The following is a 22,269-nucleotide window of genomic DNA, read 5'->3' on the forward strand; positions in this document are numbered from 1 at the left end:
GTGTATGATGTTAACATGACTTATTTCTTTAATCTGAATTGCTTGATTAAGGTGGTGTCTCCACCTTTCTCCACTATTTTTTTCCTTTTCTATACTCATGAGAGTAAGCCCCTCTAACACTCAAGGGGACTTTATTATTATTATTATTATTATTATTATTATTATTTTGTTTAGGTAGAGTGGGAGGGAGAGAGAGGAAGAGAGAGAGAGAGAGAAACATCAATGTGAAAGGGACACATCGAGTGGTCGCCACCCGCACAACCAACCAGGGCTGGGGACAAACTGCAACCGAGGTACGTGCCCTTAGCGGGAACCGAACCCGGGTCTCTCCGGACCACAGGCCGATGCTCTAACCGCTGAGCCAAACCAGCCAGGGCGACTTTATTATTTTTAAAATATGTTTTTATTAATTTTTTAGAGAGAGAGGAAGGGAGAGATAGAAACATCAATGTGAGAGAAAAACATCTCCTGCACACCCCTCACTGGGGATGGAGCCTGCAACCCAGGCATATGCCCTGACAGAGAATCAAACCTGGACCTCTCAGTCCATGAAATGATGCTCAATCCACTGAGCCACACCAGCTGGGACTTTAGGTCTGGCAGGTGTGGCTCAGTAGTTGAGCGTCAACCCACGCACCAAGAGGTCGCTGGTTCGATTCCCTGTCAGGGCATATGCCCAGGTTGTGGGCCTGATCCCCAGTGGGGAGCATGCAGGAGGCGGCCAATCGATGTTATCTTTCATTGATGTTTCTATTTCTCTCTCCCTCTACCTTCCTCTCTCTCAAAAATCAATAAAGAGAAGAAAAAACACTGAATAGAACTTTACAAGCAGAGTGAAATCACTGAAGGGATTTGGAGGCAGAGACAATTTGTTTGACTGTCTGTTTTAGAAGGAATGTGCTGGCTGAAATGTGGAGATGAGTTTGTGGTGGAGTTTGTAGTGGGACTGTACATAAACTGGTGGATTTGACTGACTTTAGCAGTCTGACTCAGCAGGTGTTGGTTCTTAATTGGTTATGTGTGATGAGAGGTGAAGTGAAGGATGGCCTCCAGATTTCTAACTTGGACAGTTACATTTTTTTCTTTATTGATTTTAGAGAGAGGAAAGGAGAGAGAGAGAGAGAGAGAGAGAGAGAGAGAGAGAGAGAGAGAGAGAAACATTGATGAGAGAGAACATATCAATTGGCTGCCTCCTGCATGCTCCCCACTGGGGATTTGCCCCACAATCTGGTGGGGAATTGAACTGGCGACTCCTTGGTGCATGGGTTCATGCTCAACCACTGAGCCACACCGGCCAGGCAGACCTTTTTAAAATATAAACCAAGGGGTCTGTGTGCCCCTGGGACATTGTGTGCTTCCCCTGACTCCCAGTGAGAAGCTTTTTTCCACTTCTTGTTCTCTCTTTGGAGCAGGTCTCTGAGGGTTACTGGCGGGGTGGAGGTTGGGGGGTGACTTACCCACATACACACTAGAAGAAATCTGGGATTAACAAGGAGGGCCAGAGTAACAAGAGAGGGGACAGCCACCGAGGGACCGAAAGAAGCTGGAGGAAAATAAATCATCCCTAAATCCTTTCCTCCCCTCCCCGTTTAGTGACCCAGTTATGAGCATTTGATTCAGTGGTTTCAAACAAGCAATTTTATTTACCTTTTCCACGTTCCACCAACCAGCCTCCCTCGCTCTCGACCTTGTGTGTTTTGGGTCCTTTCCGAGGCCTGTTGGGGGAGGGGGTGGACGCTACCTCTGGGCCCTCACCTCCGCCGGCGAGCCCCCCGCCCAGGTTTCTTTTCTCCTCGGCGCCGTCGGGCGGAGACGGGAGGCGCGGCTGGAGTTGGGGCTGGAGGCCCGGGCCCGGGCCCCGGGCGGGCCCCGCTCCCTTGCGAAGGCTTGTAGATCAGATGGAAGATGAAGGCGTTGCAGTACCTGAGGGGGTGTGGCACCGTTAGGGGCGAATTCCCGCCAGCCAGAGGGTAGCAGGAATCTTTAGGGGATGGGCGAGGAGTTGGAGAGATTTTGTGAGTTGAATGTAAAGGGTGTGTTGGGGTTGTCGAGACCGCCAGGGGTGGTGAGTAGTCGGGGCAGAAAAGGCAGGTTGTAGGGCTGGGGCAAGGAGCATCCCAGGAGAGCAAAGGCGAGGGTAGGGATGGGTTTAGGATGCGCAGCCAGAGAGTAGGAAGTTAAGGGTCCGGGAGGAAATAGGGAGGGTGTGGGGCCTTACCAGGGCATACAGTTGTCGGCCGCTCGGAGACGAAAGGGGGAGCGGAAGGGGTTGGGCTGTGGGGGGCTGGTGCCCCCTCCCGTGGCCACTGCCATGGTCTGTTCGTCCATCACACAGCCGTACTCGCTGCTCTCGGTGAAGAAAGCCGGCACTCGGAGGGACTGGGGTGGGAGCCGGGCCTCAGACACTCTCAGAGAGGTTCCCCCTCCCCCACCTCCCGAGCAGCCAGGGTTGTACACGGGGTTGAAAACTGGGGACCCAGATAGACCGGGATGGAAGAGAGGCGTGGGTCAGGCACAGAGAGGGGCAAGAGGACCCGTGGGCAGCCCGGGGTCTGTAGAACAGGTGGTGGAAAAGCAAGAACTTTCAGAGAGGAGGAGGGACTGGGCAGAAGGTGAGAGAAGTTCCCTTTTGCCCCTTTGCCCACCTGTAACCGAGGCAGGGAGCTCAGCCAAGTGTCCTTGAGACCAAAGCCAGAGTTAAATCCTGTGGACCGAGGGAGAGCAGGGACAGCTGGCTGCCATGTGTTTCTTCTCCCTCCTTACCCACACTCCTACCTCCGGTTCTTACCAATAACCAAGTCAGGCTTGGGCCCCTGCAGCAGGTGGTAGGGCCGTGCAGACACTTTGATCTGCAGGTCCCTTCGGCTCCCCTTCTCCTTAGTTCCAGAGTTGAGCCGTGCTGATACCCCCGAACCAGGACGGACAGATACTTCGGGGCCATCCTGGGGAGCCATGAGTCAGGTGGAGAGACCACTGGGAGTTAGGGTACTGGAGGATGATCAGGCAGGACAAGAGACGGGAGGAGGGAGCAGAAGGGCAAGGCCCAATAAGGAGGGCAGTAGGAGGATCAGGGCTGAAGAGCAGAGACCCCCCCCTCAGCCCTCACCCTCTGCAGGGTAAAATGCTGCTGGTCACTCTCAGGGGGCAGACGGTCACCCACAAACTGCAGTTCCAGGGCCACGTGTGGGAGCAAGACCAAGAGCTCCTAAAGGACAGAGAGGACAGATCGGGGTCCCATCCTGCATTCGCTTTTACACCCAAAAGCCCAACCTTTGGGCCTGGAGGACTTACCCAAAACACCATGACAAGGTCAAACTCTTTCCCGGCCTCCACCACATGGATTTTCAGTGACTGTTTATTCTGGATGTTGAGCTCAGGGACTGTGTGAGAAGGTAGCTATTTGAGGATATGATCTCCTTCCTCTTCCCTCCTGTCCCCTACCAGCTCCCAGCTGCCCCTCTTTAAGTACTCCTCCCCCTGTGCTCGCTCTCCTTACAGGACTGGGGTACCAGGTGGGTGATGACGTAGTACACAGTCAGCGGGTAGGTGAGAAGCACAGCCATGGGGGAGTCCAAGCTGAGGCCCCGCCATGTGTAGTAATCTTGCCATGAGCCTGGGGAGAGTGGGTTACTGGAGGACCTGGCCCCAGGTCTAGCCCCAACACCTCCAGTCTAATAGTCCCCTTAATCTTAGCCACCCAGACTGCTGGCTCTCCAGTCCCTGTCCCTATCCCTAGTTCCTACAGGGCTCCTCCAGCTCACCAAAGAGGCCCCTGGGTGAATCTGGGGGCACAGGAGGCATCAGGGCAGGCCCGTCCCCCTGGAGAAGTTGGTAGGGATCTCCTGAGAGGAGGAAAGAAAGAAGAGGAGCCTGACGTCAGGGAGACCCCACCTGACATGTCTCCCTCTCCCTTCCGAAGGAGCTGTATTAGCTGAGAGAGGCCCTGCAACTGCAGCACAGGGATGGGGGCAGGGGCTGCCAGGAATAGTTTCTGGATGGGTAGGGCAGCAGTGACTTAGAGGGCTGGGGAAAGGACTGCAATGGCCCTGGTAGAAGTGGTAGGGTTTGGTGTGTGTATGGAGGGGTTATCTGGGACCCAGACAACTTTATTTTCTCCCATCCTTTGCTCTGGTCTGAGAGGCCCAGGCCTGAAGAGAGGTCCCATGCACCATTGAGAAGAAGGCTGAGGGATGGTGTGCTGCCCTGGCGGTGCCTGGGGGTGCCAGGGCCTGGAATCAGCATGCTGATCTGGGTCCAGTAGCCACGAGTGAGGCCTCGTGAGGCCAGGAAGGCCTCCTTGTTGAAGGTTTCACTGGTCACCTCTGGAGAAGGAGAAGGAGAAGGGTTGAGGGCCTGGTGGCTAGGACCCCAGACTTTAGCTCTCCTCAGCCTCTCCCCAGGACCCTGGGTCTGAGTATGGTGCTAGTCAGGGAGAGAACTAACATTTCTGAGTCTCTACAGTATAGCAGGCATCCAGCCGACAGAATTCTTTTAACAATTCCCTGGGAACATTTGTAAGTATCCCTATTTTACAGATGAGGAAACTAAGGTGCTAAAAAATAAAATGATTTGTTTAAGGTCATCAGTTAGCGTTGGAACTGGGCAGCAAGTGTTTGGATCACTAGCTCCAAATCCCTTAAACTCTCTCAGAGACCCAGATGCTGAGTCCTTAACTCCGAAGACCCTGTCTCCTGCCTCAGGTGTCTAACCCTGGGCCCCAAATGCCTAGTATCCAGCCCTTATTCCCGGGATCCAGACTCCAGCCCCAGGCACTTAACCTCCAGGACCCTGTTCCGAGACATCCAGACCTCAGACACAAAGACCCTGTCCCAGTTTCTTCTCCCCATCCTGACCTCCTTATGGTACCTGCAGTGTAGGTAAAAGGCAGAGTTGCTAGTTCCCCTGTCCGCTCCATGAAGGCTGCAAGCCTTGGGCACCAAAATCTGTGGCTCACATCATCTGGGCATCGCCGCCAGTCAGCCCGGAGACAGGCCTCTCCACAGTACAAGACAGCACTACACTGGGGGCTGGGGTCACAGGGAGTGGTGGGCAGCCAGTGTTAATCTCTAAATCCTCTGTCTGCCATCGGTCTGCCCTGTAGCTGCCCAAACTTGGTCTGTTTGTCTGTATTCTCTCTGCCATTAACAGTTTGTTTTCTTCATCTCATTTCCCTGTCCCTCACTCTGTCTGTCTGCAGGGTCCCCCACCGGCCTGCTTTCTTTCTGTTTGCCTGACTGTTGGGGTCTTCCTTCCTCTCACTCCATCTTTGCAGGCTGCTCACCAGGGTGTCAGCTTCACTTCAAAGCTGTGCTTGTGACAAACATGGCAGGTTCGAGCCCGAAGCGAGGCAAAGGTGAAGCCTGGCTGGGGACCCCATGTCCGCATTGGGGTCTTGGCTAACTTCACTCCCAGCCTTGGGACCAGACTCTCCAGCTCTCTGAATGAAGGTGGACAGGGCGTCAGGCTGCAGGGTTCAGAAGCCCAGGCCCCTAGGCCTCCCCACCCTCAGATACCAGATTTCTGTACCGGTGCAGCCGGGCATCTCCCACGGTAAGCTGCCGGGGCTTTCGAGGGTCTCCGGAGCCCATGGGGCAGGCCATGCTGTGGCAGAGGAGAGCATAGGCCCGAGGAGCAAGGTTCTCTGTCCCTGAGCCCTTGCCTGCACTCCTCTGTGCTCCATCCATTAGGAGGTCAATGCCCAAGATGGTGCCATGTTCATCCGTCACCAGTAAGAGGCAGGAAAGGTGCAGGGGGGCAGCCTCTGGAGAAGAAGGGAAAAGTCGGAAGTAGGGGAGGGGTGGCAAAGATGATCAGGGTCAGGGGTACCAAAGTCAGTGCCTACAGGGGCTAGGCAAGTAAATTAAGTGAGTAAAGTAGAGGGGAAGCCTCTTCTAAAGGGCACAGCTGCCACACACTACCAGTATTTGCTGCCATGCTGAAATGTGGGCCTGCCGTCAGAACCTGAGTTTTTCTTAGGACAGTATAACTCCAGACTTTGGGCGTTTTTTCCTTCCAACATTTAAAGGTTGGCTCCAATTCAAAACCAAAAACAATGTGGGACAGTAAAAACACCTTTCCAGTCCAGACTGGCTTGAAGCCACCCTTTTGTTTGTGACTCTTAGCTGGGTTCTGAGTGCTAAGCAGGGCTTCAGAAGGGGGGTATGTCTGAGCAGGGGGTAGGGCAGGCCAGCCCTGGGTTCTTACCACTTCTCCGTCCCTTCCTCCTCTTAGGCCCAGATTCGTCTTCTGCCCTGTCCTCTCGGCAGCCATTCTCACCACCTCCTTCCTCCTGCTCAGCATCCTCTGGCTCCCCTGGAGGATTTGCTTCCTGGGGGGACTCCCTGCTGGTATGGGCTGGCTCCACATCCTCCTCTGGTTCTACCTTTTGTGTGCCTGCACCTTCCTCCTCTCCATTTTCTTCCTCTTCTTCTTCCTCCTCCTCCCCTTCCCCCCCTTCCTCCAAACTGACCAAGCTGACATAGGGGCTTAGGTCTCGAAGGTGGAGTGGGGGCTCATCTCCCAGCAGCCAGCCAGCTCCCAGGCCTGGTCCAGGGCCTGGCTCTGCCCCTTGCCCCAAGCTGATGCCCACACTACGGTTGGGCAAGACATGGAGCACCCAAAGGGCAGGGTCCTGGGGTAGCCTTCTGATCTGAGCCTCCAACTGTCGCCAGCGGCCCTCAAGGCTGGTCTCCACAGCCCCACGTTCTGCCACGAACTTTCGGAACCAGCCGAAGAGGAGGGCAGTGAAATCAAGGAACTCATCTCGGTATCCAGACACAAACTCCATGTCTTCAGGGGCACAGGGCCTGGGCTCACACTAAGCAGAGGAAGGATTATATGGTGAGGGAGAGGATGGTGGTGAGAATTTGGGGCTGGGTCACAAAGTGGGGGAGGGTGGGTTTAAGGGTCACTTAGGGTGAGATCTATAGATGAGTATTAGGAGCTGAGAATAAGGTTTTCGAGGCTGAAGATGGAATCCGGGGGGTGAGAATGGGGGCTAGACTTGAAAGTGGACCATTAGGGTTAATGATGTACTCAGGAGTGAGATGGTATTTGGGGCTCAAAAGTTGAGGCTCAAACCCTCAAAAGCAGGGTTTGAGTTAGGATAGAGAGAAGGGAGGGTTTATCCTATTGGGAAGGGTCTGGCAAGGAGGGAAGTTTGGATCCGTCTGTGGGGTGTGCGAGGAGGGAACAGGAGCCAGAGCATCCCTTCAGCTTGGATCGGTTTGGCGGCGAGCCCCAGTAGACCTAGCCTCTCCCGGCCGTTCCACTACTCCGGTACCTGCAGCCGCCGCCACTTTTCGAAGGTAAATACCTCGGGGGTGTGGGCGGTGGTGACGTCAGGGCTGCGGAGCCCGTGGCCGGCTCCTCGCGAGCCAGCAGCGTGTGTTCCGGGAGGTCAGTGGACTTTCTAGTCCACATCACCTCGGCCATGTGACTAGGTCCGGGGAAGTGAAAGCATCTTGGAGGAGGCGGCGGGCGAAGACACTGGCCGGGTGTCACAGGTCCGGAGGGCTGACCCGGAGTAGGGGAGCGGTCGGGCGCGGCCGACATCCCTTAGCCGCACCAAGTCAGCCCGTCGGGTAGCTGCCTGCCCCGCCTGCCCCGCCTCGCTCTGCCGCCCAAGTTTTTTTTCCCTTTTTTCCACTTTCCCAGCCGAGCCCTCGACGAAGGCTCCGGCCCGGTGCGGGGGCGCAGGCGAAGGAGCCCCGCCTCCGGGGTTTTCCCACCCGCAGGAGGCCGCCGGCCGCGCGGAGTCGACGGTACTGACCGCGCTGTCCGTTCGAGGCGCTGCGAGCCCGGGAGGGAGGGTGGGAGCTGCCCTCTCGCGCCGCAGTCTAGGTCGGGATTGGGTGCCCACGGCCTCAGTATCTCTCGGATTCCCCGGCGGAGCAGAAGGAAGCGAAAGCCTTAGAGAAACCAGCCGAACGTCCCTCAGAGCCTGTCGGGGAGCCAGACTGGGCCAGACGCCCCGAGATGAGGTGGGGCTGGGGACCTGAGTCCCTCGCGCTCCTGCTCCTACTGCTAGCGCAGCTGACTCTGCCAGGTTCGTTGGGGGCCAGGAAGGGGTCCAGATCCCCGAATCCGGGGAAGGAGATGGCTGTGTGTGTGTGTGTGGGGGGGGGGGGTCGCTAGGGTCTCGGGATTGGGCAGGGGGCGGGCCAGCTGCCTGGAGTTGGGGTCCTGCTGCGATCATGAACGTCTTTGGGGGTGTGATGTGTGGGTTGAGCTTGGCGATCAGACCTGAGGTCTAGGAGAGAGGCTGCATTGGGTCAGTAGGTTGGAGAATAAGTAACAGCCAGAGGAGCACCTTGGCCTGGGAAACTGTGCTTGACCACCTCTGTCCTGCTTAGGCGATGGCAACGAGGGCAGCAGAGCTGGAAGTTGTCGCTGTGATAGAACATTTTCTTCTGGTTACCCTCCAGTGGTTCAAGCCATGGAATATTTCCGAAAAAAACTGGAAAACTATGATCGCTGTCCTCTCTTTGTCAGGTAATCCCACCTCTGAGAGGGCAGTGCCTGCACAGTCCCTCCTTGCCAGGTGCCTCCAGGACCCTCTCTGGGTTACATTTGCCTTAATTCTCCACACCTTCACTTACCTATTCCACCTTCCAGGAACTTCCCAGTCCAGCAGAAACGGGTTGCTCTGGGTGGAGGTGAACTCACCTCTTTGGAATGAGGAAAGAGCCAGAAAAAGGGTTGGGGGGTGGGGGAGCTGCCAAAGCTGAGACCAGGTTCTTTTTTTCAAGGTTCCACCTACCTTACCGGACTGTATGTGGGGGAAGCAAAGACCTGTGGGTGATTGAATTGATCAGCTGTTTTGATCAAAGAGGTAAGAGCTTTCCCCCTCCTCTCCAGGCTCTGTTTCCAGGGCTCAGCGCCTCTACCTTGCTACTGTTTTGCCTTAGCCTTTTCCCCTGTGCCACCTCACGTTCCTATTCTGACGCTGGCCAAAGTACTTTCATTTCAGTCCTTATTTACCAATTTCATGATTTTTTGCTAGTTCATCCTGTGCTTTATTGCACATCCGTCTATCCATCCTCTATCATCAATACCTTATTTTTTAAATTTTTTTTATCCTCACCCGAGGACATTTTTCCATTTTTTACTCAGATAGAGCGGGAAGGAGAGAGAGGAAGAGAGAGAAACATTGATGTGAAAGGGACACATCGAGTGGCCGCCACCCACAAGACCCAACCAGGGCTGGGGACAAACTGCAGCCAAGGTACATGCCCTTAGCGGGAACCGAACCCGGGTCTCTGTGGACCGCAGGCTGACGCTCTAACCGCTGAGCCAAACCGACCAGGGCAATACCTTATTTTTTTTAACTTAAAATATTTTTTTACTGATTTTTAGAGAGAGAGAGAGAGAAATATCAATGTGAGAGTGAAACACTGATCAGCTGCCTCCTGCACGCCCCCAACTGGGGATGAAGCCTGCAACTTGGGCATGTGTCTTGACTGGGAGTCAAACCAGCAACCCTTTGGTGCATGGGATGATGCCCAACCGAGCCACACAAGCCAGGACAACCTACCTTATTTTTATTTTACTTTTTTACTATTCTTTTTTCTTTTTTAATTTATCTTTATTGTTGAATGTATTACAGATGTTCCTCCTTTTTTCCCCCATTGCCCCTCTCCTCCCCAATCCTGACCCTCTCCTGCCTCCCCCTCACTATTGTTTGTATCCATTAGTTATGCATATACACACAGAAGTTCTTTGGTTTATCTCTTCGAGTCCTCCCTTCCCCCTTCCCTTTGAGGTTCATCAGTCTAACAACCAATTTGTACTTTTTAATTCTTTCATCTTCTTCACCCATCCCCCTAGTCCCCTCTCATTTGGCAAGCAACAAAAAGTTCTCTTTATCTATGAGTCTGTTTCTGTTCTGCTTGCTCATTTTGTTTGTAGATTCAATAGTTGATAGATATGTATTTACTGCCATTTTATTGTTCATATTTTTGTTCTTCTTTTCCTTCAAGAAGACTCTTCAACATTTCAAATAATATTGATTTGGTCAGTGATGAACTCCTTTAGCTTTTTCTTGTCTGGACACTCTACATGTCCATCAATTCTAAATGATAGCTTTGCAGGATAGAGTAATCTTGGTTGTAGGTTGTTGCTTTTCATCACTTTGAATATCTCTTGACACTCCTTCCTGGCCTGCAAAGTTTCTTTTGAGAAATCAGCTGACAGTCTTATGGGAGCTCCTTTGTAGATAACGAACTGCTTTTCTCCTGCTGCTTTTAAGATTCTCTTTGGTCCTGGCCAGTTTGGTTGAATAGAGTGTTGGCCCATGAACCAATGAGCCACAGGTTCGATTCTGGTCAAGGGCATGTACCTCAGCTGCGGTTCATCCCCAGCCCTGGTCAGGTCATGCAGGAGACAACCAGTCGATGTGGCTCTATCACGTTTCTCTCTGTTTCTCTCTCTCCCACTCCATCCCACTCTATCTAATGATAAATAGAAAAATATCCTTGCCCTGGCCAGTTTGGCTCAGCGGTTAGAGCGTTGGCCTGCGGTCCGGAGAGACCCGGGTTCGGTTCCCGCTAAGGGCATGTACCTCGGTTGCAGTTTGTCCCTGACCCTGGTTGGTCATGCGGGTGGCAGCCACTCGATGTGTCCCTTTCACATCGATGTTTCTCTCTCTCTCTCTCTCTTCCTCTCTCTCCCTCCCACTCTATCTGTACAAAAAATGGAAAAATGTCCTCGGGTGAGGATAAAAAAAAAAAAAAAAAAAGAAAAATATCCTCGGGTGAGAAATAAAAAATATATATATTCTCTCTTTGTCTTTAACCTTTGGCATCTTTTTTTTTTTAATTATTTTTTATCCTCACCCGAGGACATTTTTTGATATTTTGTTCAGATAGAGTGGGAGCGAGAGAGAGAGAGAGAAACATCGACGTGAAAGGGACACATCGAGTGGCTGCCACCCACACAACCCAACCAGGGCCGGGGACAAACTGCAACCGAGGTACGTGCCCTTAGCGGGAACCGAACCCAGGTCTCTCGGGACCGCAGGCCGATGCTCTAACCGCTGAGCCAAACCGACCAGGGCTACCTTTGGCATCTTGATGATGATGTGTCTTGGTATGGACCTCTTTGGGTTCATCTTGTTTGGGACTCTATGCTTCCTGAACTTGTATGTCTGTTTCCTTCACCACATTAGGGAAGTTTTCTGTCATTATTTTTTTCAAATAGGTTTTCAATTTCTTGCTCTTTCTCTTCTCTTTCTGGCACTCTCATGATGAGAATGTTGGCACGCTTGAAGCTGTCCCAGAAGCTCCTTACACTGTCCTCATTTTTTAAAATTCTTTTTTCTTTTTGCTGTTCTAATTGGATGTTTTTTCCTTCCTTATATTCCAATTCGATGGTTTGCTTCTTGGCTTCACCTTCTCTACTATTGATTCCATGTAAATTATTATTTCAGTTAGTGCATCCTTCATTTCTGACTGGTCCCTTTTTATATAGTTGATGTTCTCACTAAGTTCCTTGGAGTTCTCCTTAAGTTCCTTGAAGGTCTCACTAAGTTCCTTGAGCATCCTTATAACCAGTGTTTTGATCTCTGCATTTGTTGGATTGCTTATCTCCATTTTGTTTAGTTCTTTCCCTGGAATTTTGTTCTGTTCTTTCACTTGAGACATGTTTGTCTCCTCATTTTGGCTGCTTCCCTGTGTTTGTTTCTATGTATTAGGTAGAGTTGTGATATCTCCTAGGCTTTGTAGGGTGGCCTATTGTTGTAGGTGTCCCATAGGGTCCAGTGGCACAGCCTCCCTGATCACCCCAGCTGGGCCCTCAAGGTGCACCCTTTGTGTAGACTGTACACTCTTCTGTTGTAATTGAGTCTTGATTGCTGTTGCATGTCAATGGAAGGGATTTACTCAGGCTGATCAGATGCAAGGACTGGCTGTGCCCACTGACCACTGGCCTCTGACTCCCTTGGAAGATCAGCAGTGTAGGGGCCTAACACACAGAGCAAGACTTCTTTTAGCAGGGCTCTGGTACCCACTGAGTCCACTCATTGGGCACTTGTAGAGGTGGTTGGGTGGTGGTGCTTTGATGTGGTCTGAAGCTGAGTAGTGGGTGTGCTGGCTCTGGGGCAAGGTCAGCCACTGCATGTGTTCTACCTGAGGCCAACTGGCATAAGCTACAAAGTGATCTGTAGATGGCTGCTTCTTGTGCTGGGCTTGGAGGCTCCCAGGCAAAGCCAAGCTGTGAACCAAGGCTTGCTGCTTTTAGTGCCAGGCCTGGGGCCACTTAACAAGAGGTATGGGACTCGCTGAGACCAGATGCTGCTTAATTGAGAGATTTTAGGAAACTCTGAAGGAGGATCCAAGACAGGCCAATCCTATGGTAAAGCCACTGGAAACAGCTTGGTTGAGCCCAAAGGTTGGGTGGGGCAGGGCCTCAGGGAATCACCAGTGGGGGCAAACAGTATAAGCCAGGTTGCTGGAGTCCCAGATATGGCAGCTGTCTGCTGCCCCAGGGAAGGGCTCATGAAAGGAACAACGGCCTCCCACAGCAAGTCTGTCCAAGAGAAAGCTGCCTCTCCAGCTCTCACCCCAATGCCAAACAACTCAGTTCTTCATTGTATGTCTCTGGTGCCTTTCAAGCTGCCTCCCCCATGCTGGAGCCTGGAGGATGCAAGTCCGAGTAAGACTGTGCTCAGGCCCTTTAAGAGGAGCTGCCTGGGACTCCAGAAGCCTCAGCCTCAGTTCTCGCTGGTTTTATAGCCAGAAGTGATGGGGACTTTTCTTCCTGGCACTGAAACCCTGAGCAGGGTGCCTGGTGTGGGACAGGGACTTCTTGTTCCTCAGGGAGGATCTTCAAAGCCAGAGTATCCTCTTGATTTTATCCACTGCACTTGGGTGTGAAAACAGCCCGTCCACGCCTCCGCCCCTCCTACCAGTCTCAATGTAGCTGCTTAATTTTATAGTTGTAGGACTTCCATTCAGCTCGTCAGGTGGTTCTGAATGATGGTTGTTCTGTAGTTTAGTTATAATTAAAAAAAAATTTTTTTATCCTCACCCAAGGACATTTTTGCATTTATCTTGAAATACAGCAGAAGGGAGAGAAGAAGAGAGAGATAGAAAGATTGATGTGAGAGAGACACATTGACTGGTCACCACCCACACAACCTCAACCGGGGTCAGGGACAAACTGCAACCGAGGTATGTGCCCTTAGCAGGAACCTAACCTGGGCCTCTCTGGTCCGTGGGCCAACGCTCTAACTGCTGAGCCAAACTGGCAGTTTAGTTGTAATTTTGATGTGGTTGTGAGAGGAGGCGAGTACCGCATTTACCTATGCCACCATCTTGACCGGAAGTCCCACCTTATTTTTTTTATGCATTTCCAAGTTGCAGACATGACTATACTTCACCCCCAAATATTTCAGCATGCATATTACTAAGTAGAATTCAATATTTTATTGTTCCTTTATTCTTTTGAGGTAGAATTTACACACAATGAAATGAATAAATCTTAAGTGTACACAAGCCAGTTTTAAAGCATTTTAAAAAGCAACTTGCCCTAAGCAATATCTGTGAAGTCACAAATTTAATGTTTTGATTGTATTTTTATCCTAAAATAAATATACACCATTAAAATACAAAATGTTGCCCTGGCTGGTTTGGCTCAGCTGTTAAAACATCAGCCTGCAGTCCAGAGAGAGCAGGGTTTGGTTCCCGCTAAGGGCATGTACCTTGGTTGGTTTTTCCCTGGCCCTGGTTGGGTTGTGCGGGAGGCAGCCATTCGATGTGTCCCTTTCAATCGATGTTTCTCTCTCTCCCTCCTACTCTATCTGAACAAAAAATGGAAAAATATTCTCGGGTGAGGATAAAAAAACAAAAAACAAAATATTTTTTATTTTTTAAATTTTTTTATCCTCACCCGAGGACATTTGTTTTGATATTTTGTTCAGATAGAGTGGGAGAGGGAGAGAGAGAGAGAGAGAAACATCGAGTGGTTGCCACCCACACAACCCAACCAGGGCCGGGCACAAACTGCAACCGAGGTACATGCCCTTAGCGGGAACCGAACCCTGGTCTCTCGGGACCGCAGGCCGATGCTCTAACCGCTGAGCAAAACTGGTCAGGGCAAAACAAAATGTTTTTCATGTCCCATCTAAAGCTGTCTTGTGTAGCATCAGTGGTAAGCTTACTGCCCTCTGAACTCCATAGGCTTACATTATTTCATTTAATCCTCCCAGCTACTCTGGCCCTTGGTACTAAAATTATCCCCAATTTACAGCAGAAAGAAATGAGTCTCTGAGAGGTTAAGAGACAAGGGGCAAGGTCACACAGCTACTTGGTAGCAGAGCCAAGGTTCCAAACCCAGGTCTCTTGACTCCCCACGTCAGAATGCGTGCTTATCCCAGTGGTTTCATGTTGCAGTTGACTCACTTCCTTCCCCTTAACTGTCCACCTCTTGCCCTGCCTTTCTCTCCTGGTCTTCAGCTGTTCCCTCGAAGTTCTCCTTGACCCACTACCCTTCCTTCTATCTACTTCTTCACCCTGTCCCCATAACCCTGATTTCTTACTTCTTATCTCTTTAGAATGTGGACTTGCTTATTATCAGAGAGTTTTCCACCAGGAGCATTTACCTTCTCCCAGCACCCAAGTTCCTAAGACCTCAGAAAGGGCACCTGCAGTCACGGATATCCCTGCTCAGACGTACCTGCCACTCACCTTGCAGTCTACCCAGCAGCCCACCCTCCCAGTAGAAGTGCTGGCCTTGGACAAAAACCTCACCCACACCAATGAAACCACTACTTCCTCTGTTGGCCACAGTCTGGAGGTTGAGGAGAACCAGAAGCAGATGGATGAAAATGTGGGTCCTACAGCTAAAACATCTGTCATGGTGCCAGTGCTGTCCCTCTTAGGCATTGTCTTCATCCTCACTGTAGTCATCCTCTATCTGCTGTGTAATAAAAGAAAGCAGTCACTGCACGACTGTCCAGGTAAAGTGGACCCCTGAATCCCTCCATTAGGGACCAGAGTCTCTGGCAGGGATCCTGACCCTGGTAGCTTTCAGATAGCTAGAAACCCACCCCAGTCAGACAAATATGAAGGCTATCTGCACCATGGACCATAAGTTATGAGAGAAGAGTAAGCCAGAACACAGAATGGGGAGGGAGGTAAGCCACCATGGGCCCAGGGACCAATGCTTGGCCTTCAAAGCCAGGCAGTATTTGGAGGAACATCGAGATGGCAGCTAGAGCAGGCTAGTGGGAGATGAAGGGGTGGAAGGTGGGAGCCATCTATTTAATTCACACACCTTTATTGAGTACCTACTGTTTACCAGGTTGTATGGTTAAATTTTTTGGAGTGTGGTTCTCCAATTCAGGCTATCAATCCCCCACCCCAACTTCCCTTGATCTCAGAGCTCATCTCTCAATTTATCTTTTTCAGATTTGCAGATTCAATATACACGTGTGGCAACAGACTCCAGCACTTGGGCTAAGAATGGAAACCTGTGACAGTAGAAATTATGGTTTATTCAGTATCACATAGATTTATTAGACAGGAACAACTCTCTGGCACATGGTGGGCGCTCTGTACATATTTTTTAATGTTTAACCAGCTACTGCTCTCTCTTAGATCTTTCTCTTGCCTTTTTAAAAAAATTTTTTATGGCTTTGTACTGGGTAGAATTCTAAGTGTATGAAACTTTAATAAAAAGTATTTTTATAATTACTGACTCTTCCCTCAGTATACATTGGCCTCATGATTCTTGGCTTCAAATTCTCTACTGATGGCTGCCACCACCCCTACCCTTTCCTGAGTCTTTCTTCACACTACACCAATTTCAGCCTTCCCCTGCTTCCTCCCCTGACCCCACACTTAAGGTCTGGGCTTTCCCACTCTCCCTCAGCAGCCACCATACAGGCTGGTTTTACTTCCTCAATTCCTTGTGTCACCCACATATGCCGCAGCGATAGTCTGAGCTCATTGTTTTCATTATTATTGTTTTTATTATAAAAACTCTTAGTTCTTGTTTTATCTCTTCCAGTGCAGAAGACTGTGTCTTCATTGGTCCAAGTCTGTGGAAGCCTGGACAAGGACATGAAAGTATATGGGGAAGTGGTTTGGGTGTCTGACTCTCCATCTCCTGTCTGAGCTTGTCAGCAAGCTTTTGTGAAGTGCAGTGCAGGAGCACCCTGCTGGAGGAGTCAGTGCAGGGTTGTGGGTAGGCTTTGTCCTTAAGTTTCTCCATTCTCACCTTTTGCCTCTTTGTTCTCATATATTCTGACCAGCAGGGCATGCATGGCCGCCTTTGCCCTCATCCTACAGGTCTCCAGGTTCTGTCCTGGGGTACAGGTGGTGATCTCCTTCCAAACTGTTTCTCACCTACTTGGCTTAATTTTCCAGCATCTGCTCACAGGTTCGGGCCACATCACTGAGCTTGAGGCGAGCATAGTCCACTCGTTTTAATGCCATCTGACAGTCCTTCCTTGAAGAGTAGCTGGAGCCCTCATGGGGCTGCCCTGTGGCCACCTACAGGACATTTCAATTGGTCAACAAAGCACCCCCTCCTTTATTCATTTCCACAACAAGGCATCAGGTGTCTTGTCTCATTACTTCAGAGTTTGAATCTATTATGCTACATGGTAGCTGGATGACCTAGGGCAAACCACTTAACTTCTGATAACCTCACTTGGAAAATGGGGGTGACAATAACTAATTCCTATTAAATAAGATCATGCAGAGTGTCTGTCACATTGTAAAAATTTGGTAAATAGTGGTTCTATTGTAATGACTTCAGAATCCTCTCAATCCCGTCCCTTTTTCTCAGGATGTAGCTATCTGGGGTTTCATGCCTCTGAGGTCTGGTCAAGCTTCTAGGGGCAAAGTCCTGTGGCGCTGGGATTGTTTACAAGCCCTCTCCCAGGACTTCCTTATCTAGTGGCTCACGTGATGAAGTCCAGTGAATAGGCAGGGCCGCCTTTACCTTTCCTAACAGTGGTTCTCAACCTTCCTACTGCTGGGTCACTTTAATACAATTCCTCATGTTGTGGTGACCCCCAACCATAAAATTATTTTCGTTGCTACTTCATAACTGTAATTTTGCTCCTGTTATGTCTTAGGCAACCCCTGTGAAAGGGTCCTTCGACCCTCAGGTTGAGAACCGCTGTAAGAAACCAGCCCTGGAATGGAGGGATCCTGCCAGGGTCTCATCTGGCCTGGTGCCCCCTTGTGCAGCCTAGTCCGGCCTGGCTCCCGAGGCCAAGGCCCTGCCTGGGCCCTCTGAAGGTTAAGGCTAAGATGAGAGAGTTGGGTGGGCACAATGCACCTCCCACCAACCACCCACCTGGGTTAGGTAGCGGATCTGGGCCGACAGCTCCGCCTCCACGTGTTGCACCGACGCCGTGAAAGCCGCCGCTTGCCGGTCTAGCAGCCGCTCATTGGTTTTTTCCTTGGAAAGTTCCAGGATCACGGTACCTGCCAGGCGGAGAAAGGGCAGGGCTACAGAGACCACTAGTACAGCCCCTCCCACCCCCACACAGGCAGAGCAAGCATCTAGGATCCCCCCCAGCCCCGCTCCTAATTTCGGGTTGGTGCATGTGCACGCGGCTCGGGCTCGCTCTCTGCCTTCCGGTCGTCGTATCCCAAACCTGCATTCTGAAGAATGGCGCCGATTTCCCGTTCGATGTCTTCCAGGGCGCGTAGTCGCTCGTTTGCCAGGCTGTACGTAGCCATCATCACTCTGGGAACCCACAGGATTTTCTCCTTTTGCGAAATGTGACGCTTGAACCCGGAAGGGACTGTCTGTTTGCGCAGGCGCAAGAGGGCGCTCTATAGTCCACACTACAATTCCCAGGATGCTCAGCGCAGCATCGCCTTTTTCGGTCCACCTGGTGAATTACAACTCCCAGACAGCTTTGCGCATGCCCAGCCCTGCGCCCCGCCACAAGACTACCTAAGAGGCAGTAAGTATCAGGACGTTCTGTAGCTAGAGGCTGTTCTGACCAGTCCACCTTCACGACACTCTATGTTTTGGTCTATAGTTAATTTCTTCTACGAGAATTTATTGAACATCTGCTAGTGCTAGGTGATGATGTTGGGAATTCTGGGATATTCCTTCAGACTGCACAGCCATGGAACCGCTGTGTGCGCCCACTCCGCTCCGCCATCTGTTGAGGCCTGGGGAAAGCTGGACTTGGAGAGCGTTACATTATTCGCCCTAGCACTTCCTCCTGAACAGGAGCTCAACTGAAACATAGACTATCAATATACTCTCAGAAGCTTGCTTATTTCAGCCTTTTCCCCTTTCTGGTTTTGTATTATGTGATGGCCTCTGGGATTACAAAAATGAATGATGGACTCTCCTGCGATAAAGGAATAGGCGTTTTGTTAGTGATATGCCCGGGGTGTTATCACCAGGAGCACAGAGAAAGGATTCTGGGAGGAGGTGCTGCTTAAACGGAATTTTCAGGGTTAATCAGGTATCTACCTGGTTGAAGGGGAACAAGGAAATGGTAAAGGCAAGCGCATGGTGCTTGAAGGGGTCCAGCTCATTTGAAGGACAGCAAGGGATTTAGTTTGGAGTGAATGGAGTATGGTGGTGGTTTGGTGAGACTGGTGAGACTGGAGTGAGGGGACAGATCAGGAAAAGGTTTGCAAGATAAGTAATTTGGACTTTGTTCTGAAGGCATTTGGGAACTTGGAAGGATTTTAAAGAAGTGTGTTATGACAAATTTACCCTTTTGGAAAGATCAATGTTGGCAGGTTTTGGAAGATTGAGAATGAAGCTATTTTGCACAGGGTTAGTTAAACTTGAGGGATCTAGCATTTAACTTTTCCATCCCTAAATCCTAGTAAAATAACAATAGATTTTATAAAGGGTTAAAAAAGAAAGAGGAGTTAATAGCAAAACTTTAGATAGAAACTGGAAAATAGAAGGACAAGTGGTAACTAAGCTAGCAGTGAAGAAGGTTTAGAAGCAATTTGATGTATCCTCAAATTACTGGTATTAGTGGTATCACAATTGTGGTGTAGGTGGTACTAAAATTAGGAGGATTCTTTGAAGTAGTTAGGCCTCTCCCATCTTCTTTACTCCATATATCTCAGCAACTACTCATCCCCAACCCATCATATTACTGGAAGCTTCTTTGTTGGAGATGGAAAACAGAGGGTCTTTAGCATGAAGGGTACCTGGGAACAGTTGTATTGAAAATAGAGAAAGTGAAAGTTTATTTACTGAGTAGTGGTTTCCTGAATTCTGCCAACCAGATCAGAGACTGGAAGGCTTTTATTTGGGGAATTTGACTAATCAGAGAAAAAACCCCAGAGTATTAACCTCAGGGGTTCTCCAACAAAGCTGTTAGCCAGATCACCCCATGGTGAAACCTACAGTTGGCAAGTCCTAACTATGTCCATAGATCCTCTAGTCAACTTCCTAGCACCTCACCCTTATATATGAGCAGACAAAGGATTTGTAGATATTTGAAGAAACTTTCTAACATGAAAGGCAGAGACCAAAATAAACAGGAAAAAAATTAACCAAAACAACATTTTAAACAATGTAAAATTTAAGGGGGAAAAAAAAAAGATTGATACTTTTATGCGAGATACTATAATAAAGGATTGAATCCAAGAAAACACACTCCAAAAATAAAACCACAAGGGAATGAATGAAAATCTAGCAAAATAACTTAAGAGAAATTGAGGCACTGTCCCAGTGAGTAAAACAATAGAAAGGAGGTGGCATATAGGAAAAAGAAAAAGAACAAAACGGAAAATTAGAGATTCAGTCCAGGGGGCTTAGAGATCAAAGAAAATGAAGAGTAAGGAAGGACTTGTGCTTCCAGATGAAAAGGGCCCATCAAGGACCCAGTATCAAGGCACATCATGAAATATCAGAACGCTAGACTCAAAGGTCTTACAAAAGCTTCTGGAGAGAAAACAGATCCCTTGCTAAAGATCAGCAATTGTAATGGCACTGGGCCTCTTAATAGTAACACTCCGGATTAGAAAACAGTGGATCATGCCTTCAACATTTTTGGGGAAAGTGATTTCCAATCTGAAATTCTGTACTCCAGTTCTGCTAGGGTGAAGACTAAAATGCAGTGATTCAACAAAATAAAACTTACTTTTTTTCTCAGAAAACAGTTCAGTGTGGGTGGTTTAGTGTGCTTCACAAATCATACCGAGACCAAGGCTAGCAGTACAGCTCTGTCACCGTTTAGGGTCTTATACTGAAAAGTGTAGTCTGTAGGCCAGAGGCATTAGCATTACCTAGAAGCATGTTAGAAATGCAGTATCTCAGTTGGCCTGCGGACCAAAGAGTTCTGGGTTCGGTTCCCGCAAGGGGCACGTACCACAAAAAAAAAAAAAAAAAAAAAAAAAAAATCACACTTTAAAAAAAAAAAAAAAGCCCTGGCCGGTTTGGCTCAGCGGTTAGAGCGTCCGCCTGTGGTCCGGAGAGACCCGGGTTCGGTTCCCGCTAAGGGCGTGTACCTCGGTTGCAGTTTGTCCCCGGCCCTGGTTGGTCGTGCGGGTGGCAGCCACTCGATGTGTCCCTTTCACATCGATGTTTCTCTCTCTCTCTTCCTCTCTCTCCCTCCCACTCTGTCTGTACGGAAAAATGTCCTCGGATGAGGATTAAAAAAAAAAAAAAAAAAAGAAATGCAGTATCTCAGACCCCACCACAGAACTACTGAATCTGTATCTGTGATTGAAGGTCCCCAGGTGATCTGTATGCACAATAAAATCTGAGAAACACTTCTCTAGGGCATTGCTGTCTGCGATGTCAAAATTGGGTTGCTATGCTGCCATCCCTGGGTCGTAGCTGGCAGGGAGGAGGAAGAAAAAATGTAGAGGTCTGGCTAGGGAGTGGCCTACATAATTTCTACTCACATTCCATTGAAGGAAGCTTAGTCATATGGTCTCAGCCAACTCTGGGGTTCAGGGAAATCCAGTCCTTACCTAGGTGGCCAGCTATTGTTCTAGCACCATGGAAGAATAGAGTTTAGGGGATATCTAGACTCTCATAACAGCCAAACTATTAATAATGAAGATAGAATAGAAATATTGATATGTATAGAGTCTCAAATTTTTCTCCCATGTACCTTTCTCAGGAGGTTATTAGAGATAGACCCAGATTAGAAGGCTCCTGGAGAATTTCTTCAGGGAAATGAAAGAGGTGAACATGTTTTGTTTAGAATGAATTGAGAGGATATATAAACTTTTAGAAGAGAGTATAGGGCTGAATTAATGATAAATTCAAAGAATAAGCAAATTTTTTTATTGTTGACAGTATTACAGATATCTTCCATTTTCTCTTTTTGTCCCCCCTCTACCCAACACTGACCCCAAATAAGCAAATTTTTATTTCTTTATTGATTTTAGAGAGAGGAAGGGAGGGGGAGAGAGAGATAGAAACATCAATGTGAGAGAGAACATTGATTGGCCACCTCCTGCATGTCCCCCACTGGGGATTGGGTCCACAACCTGGGCATGTGCCCTGACTGGGAATCTGGCGACTTCTTGGTGCATAGTTTGGCGCTCAACCACTGAGCCACACTGGCTGGGCGAATAAGCAAATTTTTAAATGACATTCAAAGAAAATAAAGTTATGCAAGAAGAGAAAGGTAATCGATCACTATCACATGACTTAGCTATGAATAACATTTGCAGAAGCATAATGTAACTAATGAATATTGATCCAACCCCAACTGATATAATTCTCTTGGGAGTATGGGATGCAGGGGCAGGATGGAAAGTGATCCATGGTGGGGCAGAGGGAAGAAAGGGAGCTCAGTTTTCACCTTACATGGAGGGAAGCCAGTAGATGGCATTTAAAAACAAAGAGTGCCCTGTCCCGTTTGGCTCAGCAGTTAGAGCATCCACTCAAGGACCAAAGAGTTGCGGGTTCAATTCCGGTCAAGGGCATGTACCTCAGTTGTGGTTAGGGGCCCTGGCCAGGGTCATGGGGGAGGCAATCAGTCGATGTGTCTCTCTCATATCGATGTTTATCTCTCTCTCTATTTGAGGATAAAGGAAAAATATCTTTGGGTGAGGATTTAAAAAAACAAAACAAAAAGTAATGAACATGTTGTTTGGAGATATGGAAGAAAATACCAAAAGAAACATCTACAGGAGGTGAAAGTGCTTGCCTCTGAGAAGGAAATTGGAGAGGTGGAGGGTCTACTTTTCATTGTAATAGGCCTTGTAGTCCTATCTGACGCCTTAAACTATATGTATATATAACTTTGAAAATAAAAGTAATAAAGGTGAAAAGTGAGAGAGAAAATAGAGATACGTTTTACTG

At 49.3% G+C, this 22,269-nt stretch overlaps 3 protein-coding genes across 9 annotated transcripts; 1 reads left to right on the forward strand and 2 right to left on the reverse strand.

Moving 5' to 3' along the window:
- Positions 1–1,620: 1,620 nt before the first annotated feature.
- Positions 1,621–7,362, reverse strand: ZMYND15 (zinc finger MYND-type containing 15). Of its 3 annotated transcripts, none has more exons than XM_036269356.1 (14): positions 7,283–7,312; positions 6,205–6,817; positions 5,527–5,761; positions 5,282–5,437; positions 4,867–5,027; positions 4,170–4,322; positions 3,762–3,842; positions 3,497–3,613; positions 3,292–3,380; positions 3,107–3,205; positions 2,789–2,942; positions 2,646–2,731; positions 2,219–2,379; positions 1,621–1,923 (listed from the first exon to the last, which is right to left on the reverse strand). In XM_036269356.1, the coding sequence occupies exons 2-14, from the start codon at positions 6,785–6,787 to the stop codon at positions 1,752–1,754; spliced, it is 2,247 nt and encodes a 748-aa protein (XP_036125249.1). In that variant the 5' UTR covers positions 6,788–6,817; positions 7,283–7,312; the 3' UTR covers positions 1,621–1,751. The 3 variants fall into 3 exon arrangements, with proteins under 3 accessions (XP_036125249.1, XP_036125250.1, XP_036125252.1); XM_036269357.1 differs by having other exon boundaries at positions 1,622–1,923; positions 2,646–2,704; positions 7,283–7,362; XM_036269359.1 differs by lacking the exon at positions 3,497–3,613 and having other exon boundaries at positions 1,624–1,923; positions 2,646–2,704.
- Positions 7,363–7,820: 458 nt separating this feature from the next.
- CXCL16 (C-X-C motif chemokine ligand 16) lies at positions 7,821–15,620 on the forward strand. Its single transcript, XM_036269360.1, has 5 exons — positions 7,821–8,047; positions 8,355–8,493; positions 8,751–8,833; positions 14,552–14,956; positions 15,408–15,620. Exons 1-5 carry the CDS (start codon positions 7,978–7,980, stop codon positions 15,473–15,475), a joined length of 765 nt encoding a protein of 254 aa, XP_036125253.1. The 5' UTR covers positions 7,821–7,977; the 3' UTR covers positions 15,476–15,620.
- MED11 (mediator complex subunit 11) lies at positions 14,827–17,737 on the reverse strand. 5 transcript variants are annotated; one of them, XM_036269364.1, is made up of 4 exons: positions 17,612–17,737; positions 17,308–17,438; positions 16,347–16,493; positions 14,827–14,916 (listed from the first exon to the last, which is right to left on the reverse strand). In XM_036269364.1, the coding sequence occupies exons 1-3, from the start codon at positions 17,697–17,699 to the stop codon at positions 16,356–16,358; spliced, it is 357 nt and encodes a 118-aa protein (XP_036125257.1). In that variant the 5' UTR covers positions 17,700–17,737; the 3' UTR covers positions 14,827–14,916; positions 16,347–16,355. The 5 variants fall into 5 exon arrangements, with proteins under 5 accessions (XP_036125257.1, XP_036125256.1, XP_036125258.1 ...); XM_036269363.1 differs by having other exon boundaries at positions 14,855–14,916; positions 16,351–16,493; XM_036269365.1 differs by having other exon boundaries at positions 14,857–14,913.
- Positions 17,738–22,269: the final 4,532 nt, after the last annotated feature.

This window comes from Molossus molossus, unplaced genomic scaffold, assembly GCF_014108415.1.
Source record: "Molossus molossus isolate mMolMol1 unplaced genomic scaffold, mMolMol1.p scaffold_m16_p_19, whole genome shotgun sequence".
In the NCBI taxonomy this organism is placed as follows: domain Eukaryota; kingdom Metazoa; phylum Chordata; class Mammalia; order Chiroptera; family Molossidae; genus Molossus; species Molossus molossus.

What these genes read in the sequence shown, in the direction of transcription:
- MED11 (XM_036269364.1), bottom strand. Translation starts at nt 17,699, where the DNA reads ATGATGGCTACGTACAGCCTGGCAAACGAGCGACTACGCGCCCTGGAA. An exon ending in CGCCATTCTTCAGAATGCAG is followed by an intron (nt 17,439 to 17,611) that starts GTTTGGGATACG and finishes TCCGCCTGGCAG; the next exon opens with GTACCGTGATCCTGGAACTT. An exon ending in AGATCCGCTACCTAACCCAG is followed by an intron (nt 16,494 to 17,307) that starts GTGGGTGGTTGG and finishes AATGTCCTGTAG; the next exon opens with GTGGCCACAGGGCAGCCCCA.
- CXCL16 (XM_036269360.1), top strand. Translation starts at nt 7,978, where the DNA reads ATGAGGTGGGGCTGGGGACCTGAGTCCCTCGCGCTCCTGCTCCTACTG. An exon ending in CAGCTGTTTTGATCAAAGAG is followed by an intron (nt 8,834 to 14,551) that starts GTAAGAGCTTTC and finishes TTATCTCTTTAG; the next exon opens with AATGTGGACTTGCTTATTAT. An exon ending in GTCACTGCACGACTGTCCAG is followed by an intron (nt 14,957 to 15,407) that starts GTAAAGTGGACC and finishes TATCTTTTTCAG; the next exon opens with ATTTGCAGATTCAATATACA.
- ZMYND15 (XM_036269356.1), bottom strand. Translation starts at nt 6,787, where the DNA reads ATGGAGTTTGTGTCTGGATACCGAGATGAGTTCCTTGATTTCACTGCC. An exon ending in TTCACCCAGGGGCCTCTTTG is followed by an intron (nt 3,614 to 3,761) that starts GTGAGCTGGAGG and finishes CACTCTCCCCAG; the next exon opens with GCTCATGGCAAGATTACTAC. An exon ending in ACCTTGTCATGGTGTTTTGG is followed by an intron (nt 3,206 to 3,291) that starts GTAAGTCCTCCA and finishes TCTGTCCTTTAG; the next exon opens with GAGCTCTTGGTCTTGCTCCC.